Source organism: Lacerta agilis, chromosome 4 (genome assembly GCF_009819535.1).
Source record: "Lacerta agilis isolate rLacAgi1 chromosome 4, rLacAgi1.pri, whole genome shotgun sequence".
Classification (NCBI taxonomy): Eukaryota; Metazoa; Chordata; class Lepidosauria; order Squamata; family Lacertidae; genus Lacerta; species Lacerta agilis.
In genome coordinates, this window is record NC_046315.1 from 45,107,434 (window position 1) to 45,125,912 (window position 18,479).

The window sequence follows — 18,479 nt, forward strand, 5'->3', positions numbered from 1 at the left end:
AGGTGGAATTATATGGAAGCAAGTAATCCTTCTAGTACCCAAACCGTTCAGAGCTTTCTGGTATTAGCAAAGTTTCCAAACCTTTCCAAGTCCCAGGGGCTACTGCACCTCCAGAACTTCCTGGAGTGTCTTCACCTGGATAGAAGCACCCATGCATTATTCTCGAATTGTTTCTTGCTAGCCTGGAGGACAGAAAGGGGCGTGGGAGTCCGCTGCAGCCAACCGGTCCCACTATGGTAAAACTTGCAGGGATGACTCGGCCTGCTTTAACCGCTCAACCCGCCCGCCGCCGGTACGCGCTCTTCCCCGGCCCTTGTTCAGAAAGGAAGGTCGCCGTGGAGCTAAAAGGGATCCCCAGAGGCTTTGCAAGCTGGACGGCCGCCGCAGGATAAGAGCGGGAAGAGGAGAAGTTCCTGCTTCCCGTTCAGTCGCCTTTCTCCGGTAGCGGCGGCAGCTGGACGGCGTATTCCCTTCCTCACTTGCCCTCTCGCAGCTCAGGCTGCAAGCCCTGCGCGCCCGCGCTTAGCCGGAACCAACACGGCCAGACTTACTTCCGAGTAGGGAGCGCGCAGGGCTGCGCCGCCAAGGAGGGAGGCGCGGCAGGGGAAGGGGAGGAGCCCAAGCACATTCCTGGGCTGGGCATGTTTGGTTGAGGCGGCGGCGCGTATACTCCTAGCAAACGGCAGGCGCACCGCCGGGCCTGAGCGCGCCCCGCTCCTTTCCAGGGCTGCCACTTGCCGGGACAGGCGCGTCGCGTCACGGCTGCGTGGACCCCGAGCCGCGGCCTCCCCACGACGCGCTCCTCTCCCTCGCCTTCCTCCTCCGGCGGCCCGTCCACTCCGGCCCGGCCTTGCCGTTGCTCCCTCCCCACCCTCGGCTAGCGCCTTCTCCTGCTGCTGCTGCACCTCCTCAGGCCGGCGGGGAGGGAAGCCGGAGTCGGGCCGGGGCCATGACCGTGGAGCAGAATGTGCTGCAGCAGAGCAACTCGCAGAAGGTGAGGGGCGACCTGGCCCACGGGGAGGAGGAGGAGGCGCGGGGTTGGGGAGAGGTACCCTGTACTCAGGCCCAGGCAGGAAGCCCTTGGGCAGGCTGCTGGGCTACGCGAGGGCCTGGCTTTTTGGAGCCGAGTCGGCTCGGCGCCTTCCCTCCAGGGTTCCCTCTCTGTGACCTTTGCGTCTAGCGAGGCAGAGGCGAGAGCGGGTTGGGAGGCTCCTCCAGGCCTGGGACAGGGGGTCGTGGTGGTGGTGGTGGTGGGGCGCTGAGATCCTGGAAGCGACACTGCCTTTCTGTCAGTATTACTTCTCCACCCCGCCCGCGCTTTGAGTTCCTGGAAGCGTGTTCCTCCTCTCGCATTTGCCCTGCTTTCCCCTCCTTACCTTGCCAGAGAAGTGCCCACGGGGGTTGGTATATTAGGGGGACGGAGGAGGAGCCCGGCGTTTCGATCCGCAATTCGCCCTTCCTTCCCTGCCCCCCCCCATCCTCTCACAAAAGTGCCACTTTATTTTTAAATAGAGGGATTGACGTTTTCATCCTCCCCCGATTCTGGCGCCCTGAGAAGCATCTCGGTTCTGTTCATGCCAGCTCTTCCAACCGGTTCTGTAATACTCAGAGGTGTAGGAAGTATAGGCGGGTTTCCTGCTTCAACTATGTTTCATGTACATAATGTAAAGCTTTGGAATGAGTCGGTAAATGTGTATCCCGTGAGGGGTGGTGAAGCATGCTACTGCTTCTGTTTTTGCCCTGAGCCAGGGAATCTGGTTGTTAGCTAAAAGTATAGTGTGGTTGGTAGTGTGAATGCTTTACTTGAATTTTGCAGATTATAATGAAGGTGTTTTGTTAACTATTAATAACAGTGGCCTATGTTAGTAGCTTCTGAGTTGTATGTATGTTTCTTTCGAGGTTATGTCTTTCCTTTGGAGATTTGTCTTGCTATTTCATGGGATACAGGACCCAAAGGATCTAACTCTGGAGAAAGTTTGTGGTACTTTGTCCCAAGGAAAGTTGTCCTTTCTATAACACTTTGGACATTTTGATATAAATAAAGAGTAAGACTGATATCCTTGAATTTATGTGAAGTACATAATCTGTTGGAATGTGTAAATAATCCTACTCCAAAGAAGGCTGCTATACATCGCCCTCATTGCTCTTTTTTTACTTCTGTTTTGTCTTTCCAAAATCCTTGTGTGGCAGGTTAACCTGAGAGGTACTGCCTGATCCAAGGTTATCCAATGAGCTTCAAGGCTTAGCAAAAATTTGAAAGCCTGGTCTAAGCCTAATATTCTCTCAGATAATTTGAAACCATTTATTCACATTTTTGAACAAGTCTTTTTTATAGACTTGTTTCAAGTGCAGATTCTTGTAAGTTAAATAGGTAAAAAATAGATAAATGATCCTTGGACGGTTAAGTCCATCAAAGACGACTATGGGTTTATGGCGCTCATCTCACTTTCAGGCCGAGGGAGCCACAGACAGCTTTCCGGGTCATGTGGCCAGCATGACTAGACTGCTTCTGGTGCAAGAAGCCAGAGCGCACGGAAACACCGTTTATGTTCCCGCTGCAGCAGTATCTTGCACTGGTATGCTTTCGAATTGCTAGGTTGGCAGAAGTTGGGACAGAGCAACGGGGGCTCACCCGTTGCACGGATTCGAACTGCCAACCTTCCGATCAGCAAGCCAAGGAGGCTCAGTGCTTTAGACCACAGTGCCACCCACATCCCTATAAGTTAAATATGGTCATTTTTTGATAGAGTATGTTTATAACTTATCCATTAGAGAGGTGTGTGGCCACTAAATAAAATTGTACTTTTTGTTTTTGACTATCGTGAAATGAAGAGGGACATTCTAAATGCATAGCAAAGGCTTGCAAAGATGCTATGCATTCTTTTACTACAGTGTGTGTCAAAAAATAACTACGGTACTCATTTCTGTTTCCATGTTTACCTCTTTCCACTTGCCTGCTCATTTCTTTTGCATTTTGCATCCTTTTATATCTGCTTCTAACTCCTTCAGAAATGTCTCATAAAATACGTACAAGGTTTAAAGTAAGCAGTACCTGTGTGTTCTTAACATGCTGTTGGTTTATAACAGTTTTTACAGTGATGTTTGAAACAGCTGGGTTCATTTAACAGCAAACAACTGCTTGGTACCCCATAGTGGTGTTTCTCTTTGGTTCCAAACAGCTCAAATGAGTTCTCTAAACTTAAGTGTCTATTATTTTGGGAAGCGCTGTAGCTCAGTGGAAGAGCATCTACTTTGCATGCAGAAGGTCCCAGGTTGAAACCCCAGCATATCCAGGTAGGGCAGGGTCAGGAGAGAACTCCATCAGTATAGACAATTTTGAGCTAGATAGACCAATAATCCAGCTCAATATAACTGTTTCCTATGTGAAAATAATATTTGTGCTTGTGTTGCTGAATGAACCTTTAAATATGCCTCTTGGGATAGATGGATAAATAACCTGTGTGTGTTGAAATAAGAAAGATAAAGTGAAATTATTAAATTAATATTGGGTAAGCAGGATATGTTCTATATTCTTGTGTTTATTCTGAGAGTAAAAGGTCCTGTTACTAGAACAAAGCAGAGCTCTGCAATTTCCAATTATAGTTTCTCATGTTAGTTTTGTCTGTTTTTAAGTGTCTGCCTTTAGTGTGAGAATATAAACATATAGTGCTTGGGAACCATGCCCTTCCGGCTTGACTAATTCTTTCCCATAGTGAACTCCCACAAAAGAATGTTGTCAGATATGTATTGCTACTAGTAGCTGTCAGTATATCTTTTCCTAAAAAAATAATACTTGTTGCCTGTAGTTTACATTAAACAGTAGATTATTAGATGATGGGTGTTGTTACCATGACAGTGACAATTTAAAAGGATAGGCCTTTCCTATGTCTGTATAACACAAGCATAAACAAAAGCATCTCACTAATATAGTTGTCCCCATGGGATTTGCAGTTCCTATGCAACAATTTTGTATGGAATGCTTGATGCAAATAGCAAGTTTTGTCCCTGCTATTCAAGCAGAAGACCCCTAGCTAGCATATCACTAGTGCCTGAAGAGTTTCTGTACTACAGATTTGAAGAAGCTTTGTTCTGTAAGTTTGTAGCACAGAAATTTTTCAGAACTTGATGATATGCAATCCTAGCCATTTCTACTCAGAAATAGGTCCTATTGAAGCCAGGATTCAATAGAACTGCAGACCAAGTGATCTTCTAATTCTATAATTGGGGCAAAACATAGAAAAATGCTGTGTGTGTACTGAACTTAGCATGCAAAACATTCCATATAAAGTTTTCCCATAGGAAAACTGCAAATCCCATGGGGATGAGCTGTTTTTGTTCCAACAGGTCATGATATGGTGAGAGCTTTGAACATTAGGCTTATGTTTTTTCTTTCCCAATACATATGTTTTGTGGTAGCGCCTAGAAACATACTAAGGAGTATCTTCTTGCTAGTACTGTGGCCCGTTAAAATGTATGGAGACTCTTATTGTGTGTAGCACTGGTGGAAGTAGAACTAAGTCGCATAAACAGCTAGAGCGAAATAGTACATTAGTGGTAGGATATTGGTGTAAAATAGCTTGTTATTTGATATGTTTAGGTTTTTAAAATGTCACTTTCTGCACTCATCTACAGTCAAGGGTATTAGAAAAATGTATGAAATGTTATCTTTCTGGTTTTTGCTCCATAGGTCACTTAAGGACAGTTTGCACTTCATTCTTACCAGAAATCACACATGCAGGATGCCCTGTTGAGAAATGTATGGATTGCTAGGTTTGGCTCTTGTACACAAGAAATTCCACTGGCTGCACTTGAGTCCATGTGAGCAACTGGCTTCAGGTGCTGGAGGTGGAGAAGTCTGCTCTTTCCAGACTTCCAGTCTCTTTCCTTGCTACAGCAAAGGCAGTTGTCACTGAAAACACACTTTCAACAGATCTATGTGTTATGTGCGTCTATTTTGTGTATGTTTCATTTTTTCATTCATAGAGATATGTACACCTAATTGGTACTTATGAACTATGACACACTTCTTTAATGTATACTTAGTGGCTTTAATTATTGTTATAATTACTGGTCTTTTTAAGTATATGTCTTGGTATACACAGCTGGTAGAATATGGTTGAATAAGTAAAATGTTTTGACATATGAAGGATTTAAAAATTGTATTATATTAAGTACCAAACAATTGTCATTTTTGAAACTTCATTTTTTGTTATATCTGAATTGATCTTGTATCATAACACAATGATTTTGCTTATAGCTGTCATCTCTTCTTTTTGATTGCAAGTACCAAGAGGTGAATAAAACACGATCTATGGCCAGTTAAGAACACACAAGCAGCAGTCAGAAGCATGATTAAAATGTGCTAAATATATTTTCTAATAGCTCAGTTGGTAGAGCATGAGACTCTTAACCTCAGGGCTGCGGGTTTGAGCCCCACATTAGGCAAAAAGATTAATTCATTACAGAGGTTTGGACTGGATGACCCTCTTGGTTCCTTCGGCTCTACAATCCTATGATTCTAAGTCCTGCATAAAGTGATAATTTTGTAAAAAATCTATAGTGAACTAGTATATTTAAATAATGGAAGTGGGCTGCTGTAATTATGTACTAACCATCTTTGTACTAAATTCATTCAGAAATAGGGATAAATTATTGAAATTCTCCAAAGAGAGGTAAGCGGACATTCTATTTTTCTTGGAACAGTCGTTGAAAGAACTGAAGAGGCTTTGCTCTGCTAGTAAAATCTGTTACTTTGGCTCCTTTAAGCTTTTTTGGGGGGGTGTAGCTCATTGATTGCAGAGAAGAGGGCATGCCTAATAGGAGCCCTTCCCTACAATTTCCTGCCTTAACTCCAGCTTCCTTCATATCTTCAGCATTTTACTAAGCCTTGAGTCTGAAAGGGCGTTCCAATTTTGTCACCCTTTTCAAGCTCTGTGTGTGTAGTGCATTTCAGCAGGTTTGTGAACTAGGACAGCTGTGAACAAGGGCCCTTCTTGGTGCCAGTAGTGCATGTATTTTTGTGTTACTGTGAAGCAGGGAAACCACCACAGTTTACATCTAGTATACACAGTTCATGAAAGCTAAATACACTCATGCATAAAATTTAATTGTTCTCTAGCAGAGATTGCATTTTAGATTCTGGTATCACTGAGCAAGAGGCATTACAAACCTGTGAGATGTTTGTTTTTCAATGAATTTTTCTGTTTGCTTGGAGAAGAGATGCTCATGAATAATGACAATTTATGGAAACTTATCCTGAGGGGCAGGAGAAGTGTGGAGATGCAATGCTTCTTGCTCCAGAAGTGGGGTTTTAAAATATCTGCTGGTTCTTCAATCTCAGTGGAGAAAACATTGAACTTACAATGTAAGTTTAATGTACTAACTACAAAGTATACTTATTCAGGAGTCCAACAGAGCAGAGTGCAATAGTCAGAAATGAAATGTTTCGGCTTCATTCAAGTATGAATTTCAAAATTATGTCCCCTTTGACAGTATACTGGGAACCCCAGTATACTGGGGTTTGGTTTCTCCTCGTTCAGCATCTCTTTTGTAGTCTCATGGTTCCTGCCAGCCTTCTACTGTGGTTGTGTTATATTAGTGGAAGAAGCCCAGGAAAGCCAGGGCAAAAGCTTCTGCCTTGGATGCTGCAGCTTTCCATCATTTCTTTAACCACATAGTTCTGTAAGCAAATTATGTCTCAGTCTCTCTTTAATGTTTAAATAAACTAACTTGGGATAAAATAAATGTTTGGCATTTCTGAACTTGAAAGTCATTCAGCTCTACTCTTTCCCCCTCAAAACCTGTGGAACCTCTGGATCTACACAAGCCATATTCTGCCAGCTTTTTTCTATATTTTTGGAGAGGTCAGAGAGGTAGAACCACAGCTTTTCTGTCTTGCCTATACAACAAAATATGATTCACTAGGAGGTCATTATCACCATCAAGGTCACTTCCTCTAGTAACAAACGTGAATGCTGAGCCAAAACTGTGACATTGAGAAACAACAGGGAAATAATTATATGCTCAGGGGAACCGTAAGATTTGCAGTTGCACACACATTTAAAAAGGAGGCAGCACAGAACAGGCCAGTGGGTATTGAACTTGAGTTTAGTGGCCTCAGAGAGTCATGCACTATTGTCAGTCGGAAAAGAAATGTGGGTAGGGAGTAAGGTACACAGCTTCCATTCATTACAGTTTAATAGTGTTCTGGAATGAGGAGCATGGCTGGCTGGCTGGAACCCACTCCTGTTTGGAAGTGAGGAAGATACACAACAACACTTGCAGTTTCCATTTATTCCTTCTAATAGTGAGATTGAGTGGTGAGGACCCTTTCCCCCCAACTCCCACCCTGAGCAGGCTGCTGATATGCTGACATTTTGTTGCCTACTTATATCCTGTACCCAAATTTTGTTAATTTACTGATCGAATGCAGATAAAAGCAAAGGCACTTGTCCTCCTTTTTACAAAATCTTTATGTAAGGTTTGCGTGATGGTGCCTCACGAGTAATGGAGCAGGAGCCCAAACAGTCTTTTGCAGTTTTATTGTGCAAACTATTTACAGTGCAGAGCTACAAAAGCACGTCTGTCTCAGTCACTGGCAGAATCCGGGAGTGGCCCCTTCCTGCTTCTCCCCCAGCATAATAACTTCGGCACCCCAAGTCTCCTCCTGCCCCCCTTGCGTTTTATCCCTCTGCACAACTGGGGTTCTGGAAATGGCGTGCCTCCCTCCTGACCAGCTGGGCGAGGTTAGCGTAGGGTCTCGGCAACATCCCCAAGCCCTCTCCCCACCAGGCTCCCTGTTTGTGGCTCCTGGCTAGAAGAGGCGCTGGGGCTCTCGGTGGCATCCCTAAGCCCTCTCCATGCCAGGCTGGTTCCTTCCCTCTCCTCCCTACTGGAGGTGTGGTGGCTTTCCCCCCTGGAAGAGGTGCTGCTGCTCATTTGGCATCGGGGCTCTCTGTATGCTAATGGACCCTACCCTCCGTTCCCCTCAATGGGCCAGGAGGCAGTTCCCTGACACTTTAGCAGCAGTAGGTTTGCTCTTTCTCACCTGATGTCTTCCCAGCTTTCTCTTAAAAGTAAGTTTAATGTTTGATTAGGAATGTTTTTCCACTAGCAACTTTTTCTGTTGGGCCTTGACATACTTTCTTTTATCTAATTGTACTAGGGGATCTTCAGGCTCCCCCTGCAAAGTATGCTTATAATTTGTCTCGCATTGGTCACATTTGTGCTTTGGAAAGACTCATAGGAGTCTTCTCTTTCTAAAGTGGACAGTTTTCACTAGTTGTATGGAGAAGGAGCTAGTGTGGCAGTCCATTTGATTGTGTTCACTGTTTCTTTTAAACCTTCCTGATGTGAAACTGTTACTAATTGCAGATAGGTAGCCATATTGGTCTGCCATAGTCGAAACAAAATTTTAAAAAAATCCTTTCAGTAGCACCTTAGAGACCAGCTAAGTTTGTTATTGGTATGAGCTTTTGTGTGCATGCACACGAAAGCACATACAGTACCAATAACAAACTTAGTTGATCTCTAAGGTGCTCCTGGAAGGAATTTTTTTATTTTGTTACTAATTGCTATTGTGATATTTGTAGACAAATCTGTAACAGATCTGTAATCTTTGATCACCATCTAATTTCATAGTATCTACATGAGTGTTTCTTTTTCATAGAGGTATGTTATTTGTTCATGGCAGTATTTATAAACTTGAAAAAGTTTATTTGCTGTTTTCTACATTATTGATACTTTTGCTGGAGAATAGGAGGCCTCATATTGCGACTTGCTTATGTCTGTAAACGCAATGGGATGCAGAGGTGACTATTGAGATGGCATTTAAAAGTGAAGTGGTTGCAAGGTTACAAATGATTTATAGTACTTGGGGTGATTTTTTTTCAATACCTACTTTTTATTGTGTTTTCATATTACAACAAAAATAGAGCAACAATAGTTCATAGTTTTCTCTTTCCTTTTTATGCATTCTCCTATCAGTTTGTGTTCCCGGGGTTACTGGTTTTTATGCCGGTTGTTTTATGCTGCTAGTTGATGGAATCTTTCGAGGAGTTGGAGATGGTGTTTATAAGTGGTCCATATTTCACAAGTATACAGTAAGGTTGGTAGTACAATAGCTTTGTAAGCAAGCATTTTGGTTTCCCTGCGAATGTCCCAGTCCTCAAATACTCTGCACTTCAGTTGGGAGAAAGTTGCACTCGCAGAGTGCAGACGATGCTGGATTTTGGCATCAATGTCGGCCCTTGTGGAAAGATAACTGACCAGGTAGGAGAAGTGAGCAACACCGTCCAATGTTACACCATTCAGTTGGATTTGTGGCGCTGCAGAAGGGTTGTTTTGTGCTTGTTGGTGCAGCACTTTGGTTTTTGGGATGTTGAGCAATAGGCCAAGCTTTTCGTAAGCTTCTGTGAAGATATTTAGGATGATTTGAAGGTCACCCTCTGAGTGTGCACACACTACATTGTCAACAGCATACTGAAGCTCTATGGCGGAAGTTATGGTAACCTTACTCTTTGCTTTCAGCCTACTCAGATTAAAGAGCTTTCCATCTGTTCAATATATAATTTCTACTCCTGTGGGGAGTTTTCCTTCAACAAAGTGTAGGATCATGGCGATAGTTTGTTCACATGCTGCAGTAATGGATATCTTTTAGCTTGGTCCCATGTTCCTCGATGTTATCGGGGAACTCCAAAAGCAGATGGTCCTTAAGAGTCATTTGGAAAAATCCCACTTAATAGGATCTTGAAGGGCTTGAGTTTTCATTTTGCGCCTTGGTTTTCTTCCTTGAGGCCTGCATTGAGGTATACTCTTGAAAGCCATTGTAGTACTCTTGAAAGCCATTGTAGAACGTAATTAAATTTATCAGTGATCTGTCCAGCAGTCTTTGGTACTTGTCATAGCTCTGGTAAGAAGCACACCATAGCGATCTTCTGCTTGGACAATTACATAGTCTAAGAGATGCCAATGGTTCAACTGAGGGTGCCTCCATGATGTTTTACATTTATATTTTTGTGAAAAGGGTGTGTTGGTAATAACAAGGTTATGCACTGCACATATAGTCAAAGGTATGATTCCATTCTGGTTGCTGTTGCCAATTCCTTCTTTCCCAATACTCCCAGCCTCAGATTGGAATCTTGCCCAACTTGCATTAAAATCACCCAGGAGGTTAATTTTACCTTTCTCGTGTGTCTCTGATAGGATGGCATCCAGCTTTTCGGGTTGAGCAGAGTGGATCCTAAATAGGACTGCTCAGTCATGGATACAGCTGCTGAGCTACTCAACTGCCTCATTCCTTGAGTCATAATGACTGAATCTGTATTCACCATCCATGTGCCGGTCCATGACTAGGGGCTTCCAGATTTCATGGAACTGCCCCTATTACAATTTGCTGATTGCCATGGGACTTTTGGGGGTTTGGGTTTAGGATGGGTTTTTGGAAGATGTCTGTTTGTTTTATGGGTGTAGATCAGTGCACGCTGACCAACACAAGGTCTTCACAGTAAGGCTCTATTCTGATGGCACGAGTATCACGATGACCAGTAGATTCTTATCAAGGAGAGGGGTTCAACAGTAAATTTGCTGAATGAATTTAGGTAGGCTACCAGCACTCAGTCTCAGCCCCACTGTTTGGCAGAGTGCGCAGAGAATGTTTCTGAAGCACTTTAAGCCAGGAAAAGTACTATTTAAACCCTAAAGATTATAATATATTCTGAACATTATTTTAAAGTGTTGATAACAATGAGAATAATTCAGGCCTAATTCACAATGCCATGCTAATAAGCCATCTTTTAAAACAAACTATGTTTTAATGTGAATAAGCAGTGTGCGGGTGCCTGCTGCTCAAATGTTCCTGTGCTGTTCCTCCTCCACTTCTACCGCTGTCGTACCACAAGTAAAACAAGCCTAGTTTGGCTTGTTCCATTGTCCAAACCTAGCAGGGTAAGTGGCGCTGGTGGTGGGGTGACATTTTAAATCGGTTTGGTGAATACATGGTTTAAAAAATCATGTTTAATTTAATTTCCTTAGCAGATGCCTATTCTCTGTTCTTCCACTATCTATAATAAATATACTATAGTTATTTTACTGTAATGGAAAAGTTGTCTCAGCATCCCACACAGCCTTGGTGTAGTACATATTGTAGATTTTCAAGATATACCGTATTTCATTATCTATTCTGCATAGTCTAAAATAGCCCTGCAGTGGTCGTGAGTGAAGTGAAATAAAATGTGGATGGGCCTCTCTCTCTCTCTCTCTCTCTCTCTCTCTCTCTCTCTCACACACAGGCTTCCTCTTTATCTCACAATTGTGCATTTCTTTGTTGTTAGTTGTAAAGGGTTATTAGTCACACAGCTCCAGAGAAACATTGTTACTAAGTCTTTTAAAAAATACCGTATATACCCGAATATAAGCCGACCCGAATATAAACCGAGGCACCTAATTTTCCCACAAAAACCTGGGAAAGCTTATTGACTCGAGTATAAGCCGGTTCACCTTTGCCGCTGTGGAGGAGGAGGAGGAGGAACGAGCAGCCCGAAAGCAGCCCTTTGGGCTGCTCCTTCCTCTTCCTCCTTTGGCAAGTTTGCATTTATGCGAGCAGTTCAGGAATGGAACAAGCTGCCTGGGGAGAGTAAAGAACCGCTGTTCTTGTATGCTTCTTAAGGAATGGTTGACTGGGGAGAGCGGGTGGCAGCACAAGCGGAGAGAAAGGGCTTCTTTCTCGCCGCCCCCACCGCCTGCCTCACTCAAGTATAAGCCGAGGGCAGCTTTTTCAGCACAAAAAATGTGCTGAAAAACTAGGCTTATACTCAAGTATATATGGTAAATCCATCTCTAAATGCGCAAATATTTTGGAATCTGGGGAATCAAAGATCTGTTGAGCACTGGTCTTGAATTAAATCACCCTGCTTTGTATATTAAAACATTAGGTATGTTAATAGAAATATTCCATTTGTAAGCAGTTTAAAATCGGCAGCCCACCCTTGCTTTCAATAAGTTAATTTTGATTAATTAACTTTCAAGAATTAGCTTTCAAGAAGTTAATTTTGATTAGTGTAGAGTCAGTATTCTGTATCACTTGTGTTGGGTCGTTATATGATGAGAAGGGGTTGCCTCCCCATCTGCACACTTCCTGCATTTCGGTGTGTGCTTTGACGTGATCAAGTCATGAGGTTACCCCTGCCTGTTTACATGTGTAAAGAACAAGAAAAGGAGCACAAATGACAAGATGCTTCCTTTTTTGTATTTGTTTACACATGTGGAACTGACCAGAAGCATGGAATTAAAAAAGCACAACATGTAAATGATAGTCTTGCCTTCCAGTATGGTGAGCCACTAGAAGAAATATCTACAGATAGAGAGCCAGCATGGTATAGTGATTAGAGTGTTGGACAAGACCTGGGAGACAACAGTCAGACATGAAGCTCACTGGGTGACTTTGGGCCAAGCACTGCCTCTTGGCCTAACTTACCTCACAGGGTTGTTGCGAGGATAAAAATTCAGAGAGGAGAACCATGTATATCACCATGAGCTCTTTGGAGGAAAAGTGGAATATAAACAAATAATTGAAAAAAGAGGTCCATAGATTTAAAGGCTGTCCTAGCAGCCACATATTTCATTACTATTTCGGGTCTTGAATAATAAGGAACTGCAACTCCCTTTCATTGGCAAGTGGAGGAATATGTGAATGGCTCCTTTCAAATCATTGTGCATTGGATACGTGTTTTGTCACTACACTGCACACTTTTCCATTATAATAAGATAACTATAGCTTAACCTTGGGGGTCATTTTGCCCATGAAAAAAATGGTGATAGCTGTATTCCATTTGACTCTTAAGGTGGCTTTTGTAGGTGTACAGACATTGAAAATTGATTCACCAAGATTAGTTTAATGAGGTGATTGAAGCAATTAAACTCTGTTTTGGTTAACAAGAGATAAACAAAAGATGTTTGTCAGTGAGCTGAGAATATTCTATATACTAAGGTTCAAAAGGGCTTCTTCTATAATACAAAGAATACCAACAATTCTTCACATTTTACATGCCAGTACAGTTTAAATTATATATATTAAAAGCTACATATAAAAACATGTTTACTAATTCACAATCTAAGTACACATTTTTAGAGTGCATGGGAAAGGTTTTTATAGATAAAGTTTATAATTTTGTCCAAATTTAACACTACAGGGAACAGTTCCTGACCCCCACATGCGTTGGTGGAGCGCATGAAAACACATGCCACCCCATTACGGCCCTGCCCTGCCCCTGTTCTGCTATCCATTTTGGACCCGTTCTTTTGGGTCCAAAAGGACCTGCACATCAGCATTCACACATAAATTGTACTCACCTGTAATGGTCACTGCCTGTAATAGTATACTGACTAGCATCCATAGTGAATTTGTCTTAATCCTATTGCTTCATATGCTTTAAATGCTTTACCATCTATCTGCCTGAAAATACAGATTCTTAAAGTGATTCTATGAAAAAAGTACAAATTAATGTTTGGTCACTTTACTGTACAATTTATTTTACAATTTTTATTGGCTTGTAAAATTCATAGTGAGGAATCTAATCATTTTGGCAAGAATGCTGCGACATCCTCCAACCCTAGCAGTTTGAAAAGAAATGGCCGAGTGTGAATGACACTAATCTTTACAATTCTGTAGATAGACAAATAGTATTGCATTCTATAATTTTATTTGCACGTCAGACTAGGTTGCCCAAGAGAGTGAAATTTTGTATAAGCCTTGTAATGCCAAAATTGTTCACTGTTTGCTTAGAGTCCTGCTGTAACATGGGATATGTCATTTTATTTCAAACTGTATAAATCTGAATTGCTCTTATGGTAGATTATTATATCTGCTAGAGTTGTCATCCAGCAGTTAAAGATGGAATTTGGCAGTGTTTGATGTGAAGAAGATTTTATATGCAGGTAACTAAAATACAACATGAATACTACAGTAGTGTGACTGCTTGATATAGGTTCATTAGAAGCATTGTTGACTTGAGGATGGTTGTTGTCAGAATTGTAGAAATGTTTTCAGTTGGTTAAGATATTTGGCAGCATTCAAATGTGTGACTGGAAGTGCCCTTCCACGCATACAAGGAAAAATGTATTCTGGTGATTTCCCCATCTGACCGCAGGCAATCCAGGTGTTCCACATCTTATATTTGTGCAGCTGGTTCTTTCTGCCTAACTGTATGTGTAGAACTTTACATTTGTCTCTGTTTAAATTCATTTTCTTAGTTTTGGCCCAGTTCTCCAATCTTTTAAGGTCATCTTGAATTCCAGTTCTGTCTTCAGTGGTTTTGGCTACCCCTCTGAGTTTGGTGTCATCTGCAAATTTGATGAGCACCCCCTCAATACCTTCATCCAAATTATTTATAAAGATGTTGAACAGCAGTTCCAGGACAGAACCCTGTGGTACCCCTCTTGTCACCCCCCCCCGAGTGATGAGGAACCATTAATGAGCACTTTTGGGGTTCAGTCAGTCAACCAGCTACAAATCCCCCTAACAGTTACCTCATGCAGACTGCATTTTACCAGCTTCTTCTTAAGAATATTCTGGGGGACTTTGTCAAAAGCCTTACTGAAATCAAGATACACTATGTGCACAGCATCCCCCTGATCCACCAAGCTTGTAATTGTATGAAAAAAGAAATGAGATTTGTCTGGCATGACTTGTTTATGAGAAACCCATACTGGGTCTTAGTAATCACAGCATTCTTTTCTAAGTGCTCACAGGTGCTTAAGCAACTCATGTGAAGCCCCATATCTTGGGAGCTTTGTGTTCCATGTAGTATTTCTGCATGTTAGGGCAGGAATTGTATTTAGATTGACATATTGTATAGTCATTACTGTAGAAATGGATATAATTCCAATAATCTCAACAAGAAAATAGCAAATTGCTAACCACATATTTAAAAAGTAACTGAAAAGGTACCGGTATGTGCTGATATACTTTAAATCATGGCGTAATAGTTGCAATAATGAAATTTATGTATCTGTGAAAGCTTATATTGTCATTAACAATAAATAATGACATTTGTTTAATCCAAGAAAACGTATATACATTTAAATAAATAAGCATGTTAAGAGCCATGCTGCAAAAAACTAAAAGCCTATAGAGTGCAAAATCCTGTTTCTCACAGAGCTCAGCCAGGAGCCTACAGCAGGACATGAGCACAATATTGCACTCTTCTGCTATTCCTCAGAAGCTGGTGTTCTCTCTGTTTTCAGAGCCCGAACATATTGTAATGTTTTCTGTCACTTCTCTGACCCTGCTTCATGCTGCGTCCAAATGAAAATAGTTAGCATCTAATGAGTCTCTTTTGGCAGCCTATGTGGGAACATTGGTGATTCTCCAGTTCTGAAGGGATAAATGTCCACTTAACACAGTTGACATCCACAGTCTGGGGTTTTGGCAGTCAAAAGTGCAGAATGAGAATTAGCTTGGAAAGGTAAATGCCATAGGGCACCCTCATGCTGTATCGGCACTTTACCTGGCTATATTTATTTATCAGTTCAGATGCTGATTAGTACTGCCTTTGTATAAAGTGCACCCTTTAATAGATTAAGTTTAAAAGGGAGAAATTGGATTTCCATTGTATGCTGTAAGGTCTTTGGTTAGTTGCTCATGAGTAAGCAGGCAAAACTCCGAGTTCTCCTTTAAGAGTTTTATTGTGCATACTATGTACAGTGCAGAGCTAACAGGTTCGTGTCTGTATCAAGCGTCAGCAGAATCCAGGAATGGCTTCTTTCGGTTCTGACCCCAACAAAAGAGTTTCGGTATACGAAAACCCCACCTTCCATCCTTTCGTTTCACCCCTTGACGCCTTTGGGGCGACGGAAATTGCGTGCCTCCTTCATCGCCCCTTGGGCTAGGGCAGTGCAGGGTCTCTCCGACATCCCCAGAGCCTCGACCCTCCGTCTCCTGAGACCCATTCCCCTCCCCGCTAGAAGCCTCACTGCTCCCTCCGCTGCCAGGGGAGGTGCTGCTGTTCAGGTGGGGCCGGGGCTCTCTGTAGCATCCTGAGAGCCCTTCCACCACCTCGCGCTGCGCTGGGGACAGTTCCCTGACATATGCTAAGGCTTGATGGGGGGAAATGTAAATCTGTAAGCTAGATGTAAAGCCGTAAAATTGGGGAAGCTGTAGAGTTCATTCCAGGTACTTCATAATTTTGTTTATGCAAGCCTGCATGCCGGGAAATTCTTTACTAACAATTAGTTCCTGAGGAACTAATAATTTAAACAAGGCACAGGAAGCAGTTACGTACACAGCAAACAGAAGTAACTGTGACATGAGGTGCATAAACAAGACACCACAGCGACACTTTGAGGGCTTTTAATGTATGCCTTTGTTTCTGATTCCATAATGATTGAGTAGCCTTAAACAGATAACACTGCTCATTTCCCAAACATTAGTACAAAATAAGGTCAGGGAAAAGGACAATTCTTCTTAAAAGATAAAAGGCTTGTTTGTTTATAATACATGCTCACATTGCCACCATAACTCAAAAACCTCTCCCACTGCAAAACGTGTGAATTGGAGAAGGTAGCTGTCAGATTCTAAGTTTGTATGGTCAGCAGCCATGCTAATAGCATGGCAGTAGGTTTTAAGCATTACCTTATCTAAGCACTTAAGCCAGGTTCCACAGAGTCATAGAAAATGGTTCTCTGAGCCCAATGAGGCAGTAAGCTTTTTATTTTACTTTTATTTTTAACAGCAGCCCCCTTTCCCACAGAGGAAAACTGCTTTTGAGATTGATGGGATTTCTACTAAATGAAAAAACCTAAAAATCCCACTTGCTTGTCTGCAATCCGTTGTGTGACCTGAAGCAACTCTTGGGATCTGGACTTAGATTGTAGCTAAGCCCTGCTATTATGTTAGTGAACTTCTTCTTTGCTGGTTATGCTGTGGCCAGATAAGCTTTGGGTAAGAGCCTAACACTGAGTACTTCATATAATTCTTTAAGTGTATTTGTGTAAGGGTCTGCCCGCTCCCCAAAGAACTGTAATAAATTTTGCACACATATTCGTGCTTTGTTATCTGGTGACATCAGCAGTGATTTTTGACATGTTCAGCACATGAGGTTTTAAAATACAGTATAAAATTTCAGGCACTAAAGCCAGTAGGATAGATTTTTTTAAAACTCAGTTTTCAGTGTTTTCATATCAGCCTTTCTTTTGTGCAGACATATTATGCAATCGCTGTTTTAGGCACATGGATAGTGGACATCTTGTATTGCATATAACAGTGTCCAAAACCATTGTGTGTGTTGGTAATTATATACTGTCCACATCACTGTTTCACAACTTGCAGCTTGTATTTTATTCATGCAACATTTTTCAAATGTATTTTTTATCAGTACCTGTGTATTGCCATCTGATCAGTTCAGCATGCTCAGTGCCACTGTTTTTGCATTCTGTGAAGCTAAAGGGAACTGTGCTTCACAACTTTTAGGTGTGGGGTTCTTTTTAATGTTGTGAGCCATCCTGAACATTGCTTTTATAGTGGAAAGGTGGTATATAGTATTGAATAAACACCGCAACCCCAGAGTCGTTCACGACTAGACTTAACTGTCAAGGATCCCTTTACCTTTAACCTTATATGGATAGTTTTTCTTGCAAGGAATTTGCCAATACGATTTGATATTATTTTATTTACTGTATTATGTCATGTTTGAATTTGAAATATATGAACCAAAATTAAAGCTCCTGTTTGTTTGTTTTTACAGTCACTTTCCAGGGCTGTTTCATAAGACTTTCTAGTAACTCGACAACATCAGTTCATTTCTAGATGGTTGCCTATGATATTAAAATACTTGACATACATGGTTAGACTGGGGGTACCAACCACCCCCACTCCCAAGATGCTGTTTGACTTCTAATTCCCATCAGCCAGCATGACAAATAGCCAGGGTCCAGCATTCTGTATTGCAGTATTTACAATATTGAGATCCCGAGATAACAATGATTGCTGTTATTGGCTTAGCCCGTGCTTTCACAGTAGTACACTTTGTGGTATTTTTGTATTTAGGGCACTATTATGCTTTGAAGGCTCACTTTCTAATAGGGTATAATGACATGGGAAGATCGAATTGAACCCTTTTCTGTCCCCTAATTCTTTTGTTCTCACAGAAGTATTTTTTTTTTTATAAGATTTTATTATTTTCTATTAAGACAAATGAAAAACATAACATAAACAACAACATTAGCAATACAAAAATACAATGCATAAACACAACACAAAAACACAATCAAACATTTACAATAAAAAGAGACATATACAAACCTTTAAACTAACACTTATCCTCTTATTTTTCTTGTTACTATCTTCTCTGTTTTGGGGGACTTCCCCCATTCCCTCCACTGTCTTCAAAATCATATATACCTTCTAGGTAGCTTTGTATCTTATTCTGTTCACATTTGCTCAATTTTTAATGTGCTTTACTTTACTTAATCATATCTTAACTTAA

At 41.7% G+C, this 18,479-nt stretch overlaps 1 protein-coding gene across 4 annotated transcripts in view; it reads left to right on the forward strand.

Moving 5' to 3' along the window:
• Nucleotides 1-635: 635 nt before the first annotated feature.
• USP25 (ubiquitin specific peptidase 25) overlaps nt 636-18,479 on the forward strand; it is a 69,735-nt gene continuing 51,891 nt past the window's right edge. For 2 of the 4 annotated variants that reach the window (XM_033146851.1, XM_033146852.1), the window contains exon 1: nt 636-994. In XM_033146851.1, coding sequence (XP_033002742.1) covers nt 950-994 — 45 coding nt within the window. In that variant the 5' untranslated portion in view covers nt 636-949. The remainder of the gene's footprint in view (nt 995-18,479) is intronic. The other 2 variants (XM_033146853.1, XM_033146854.1) reach the window with 2 other exon arrangements.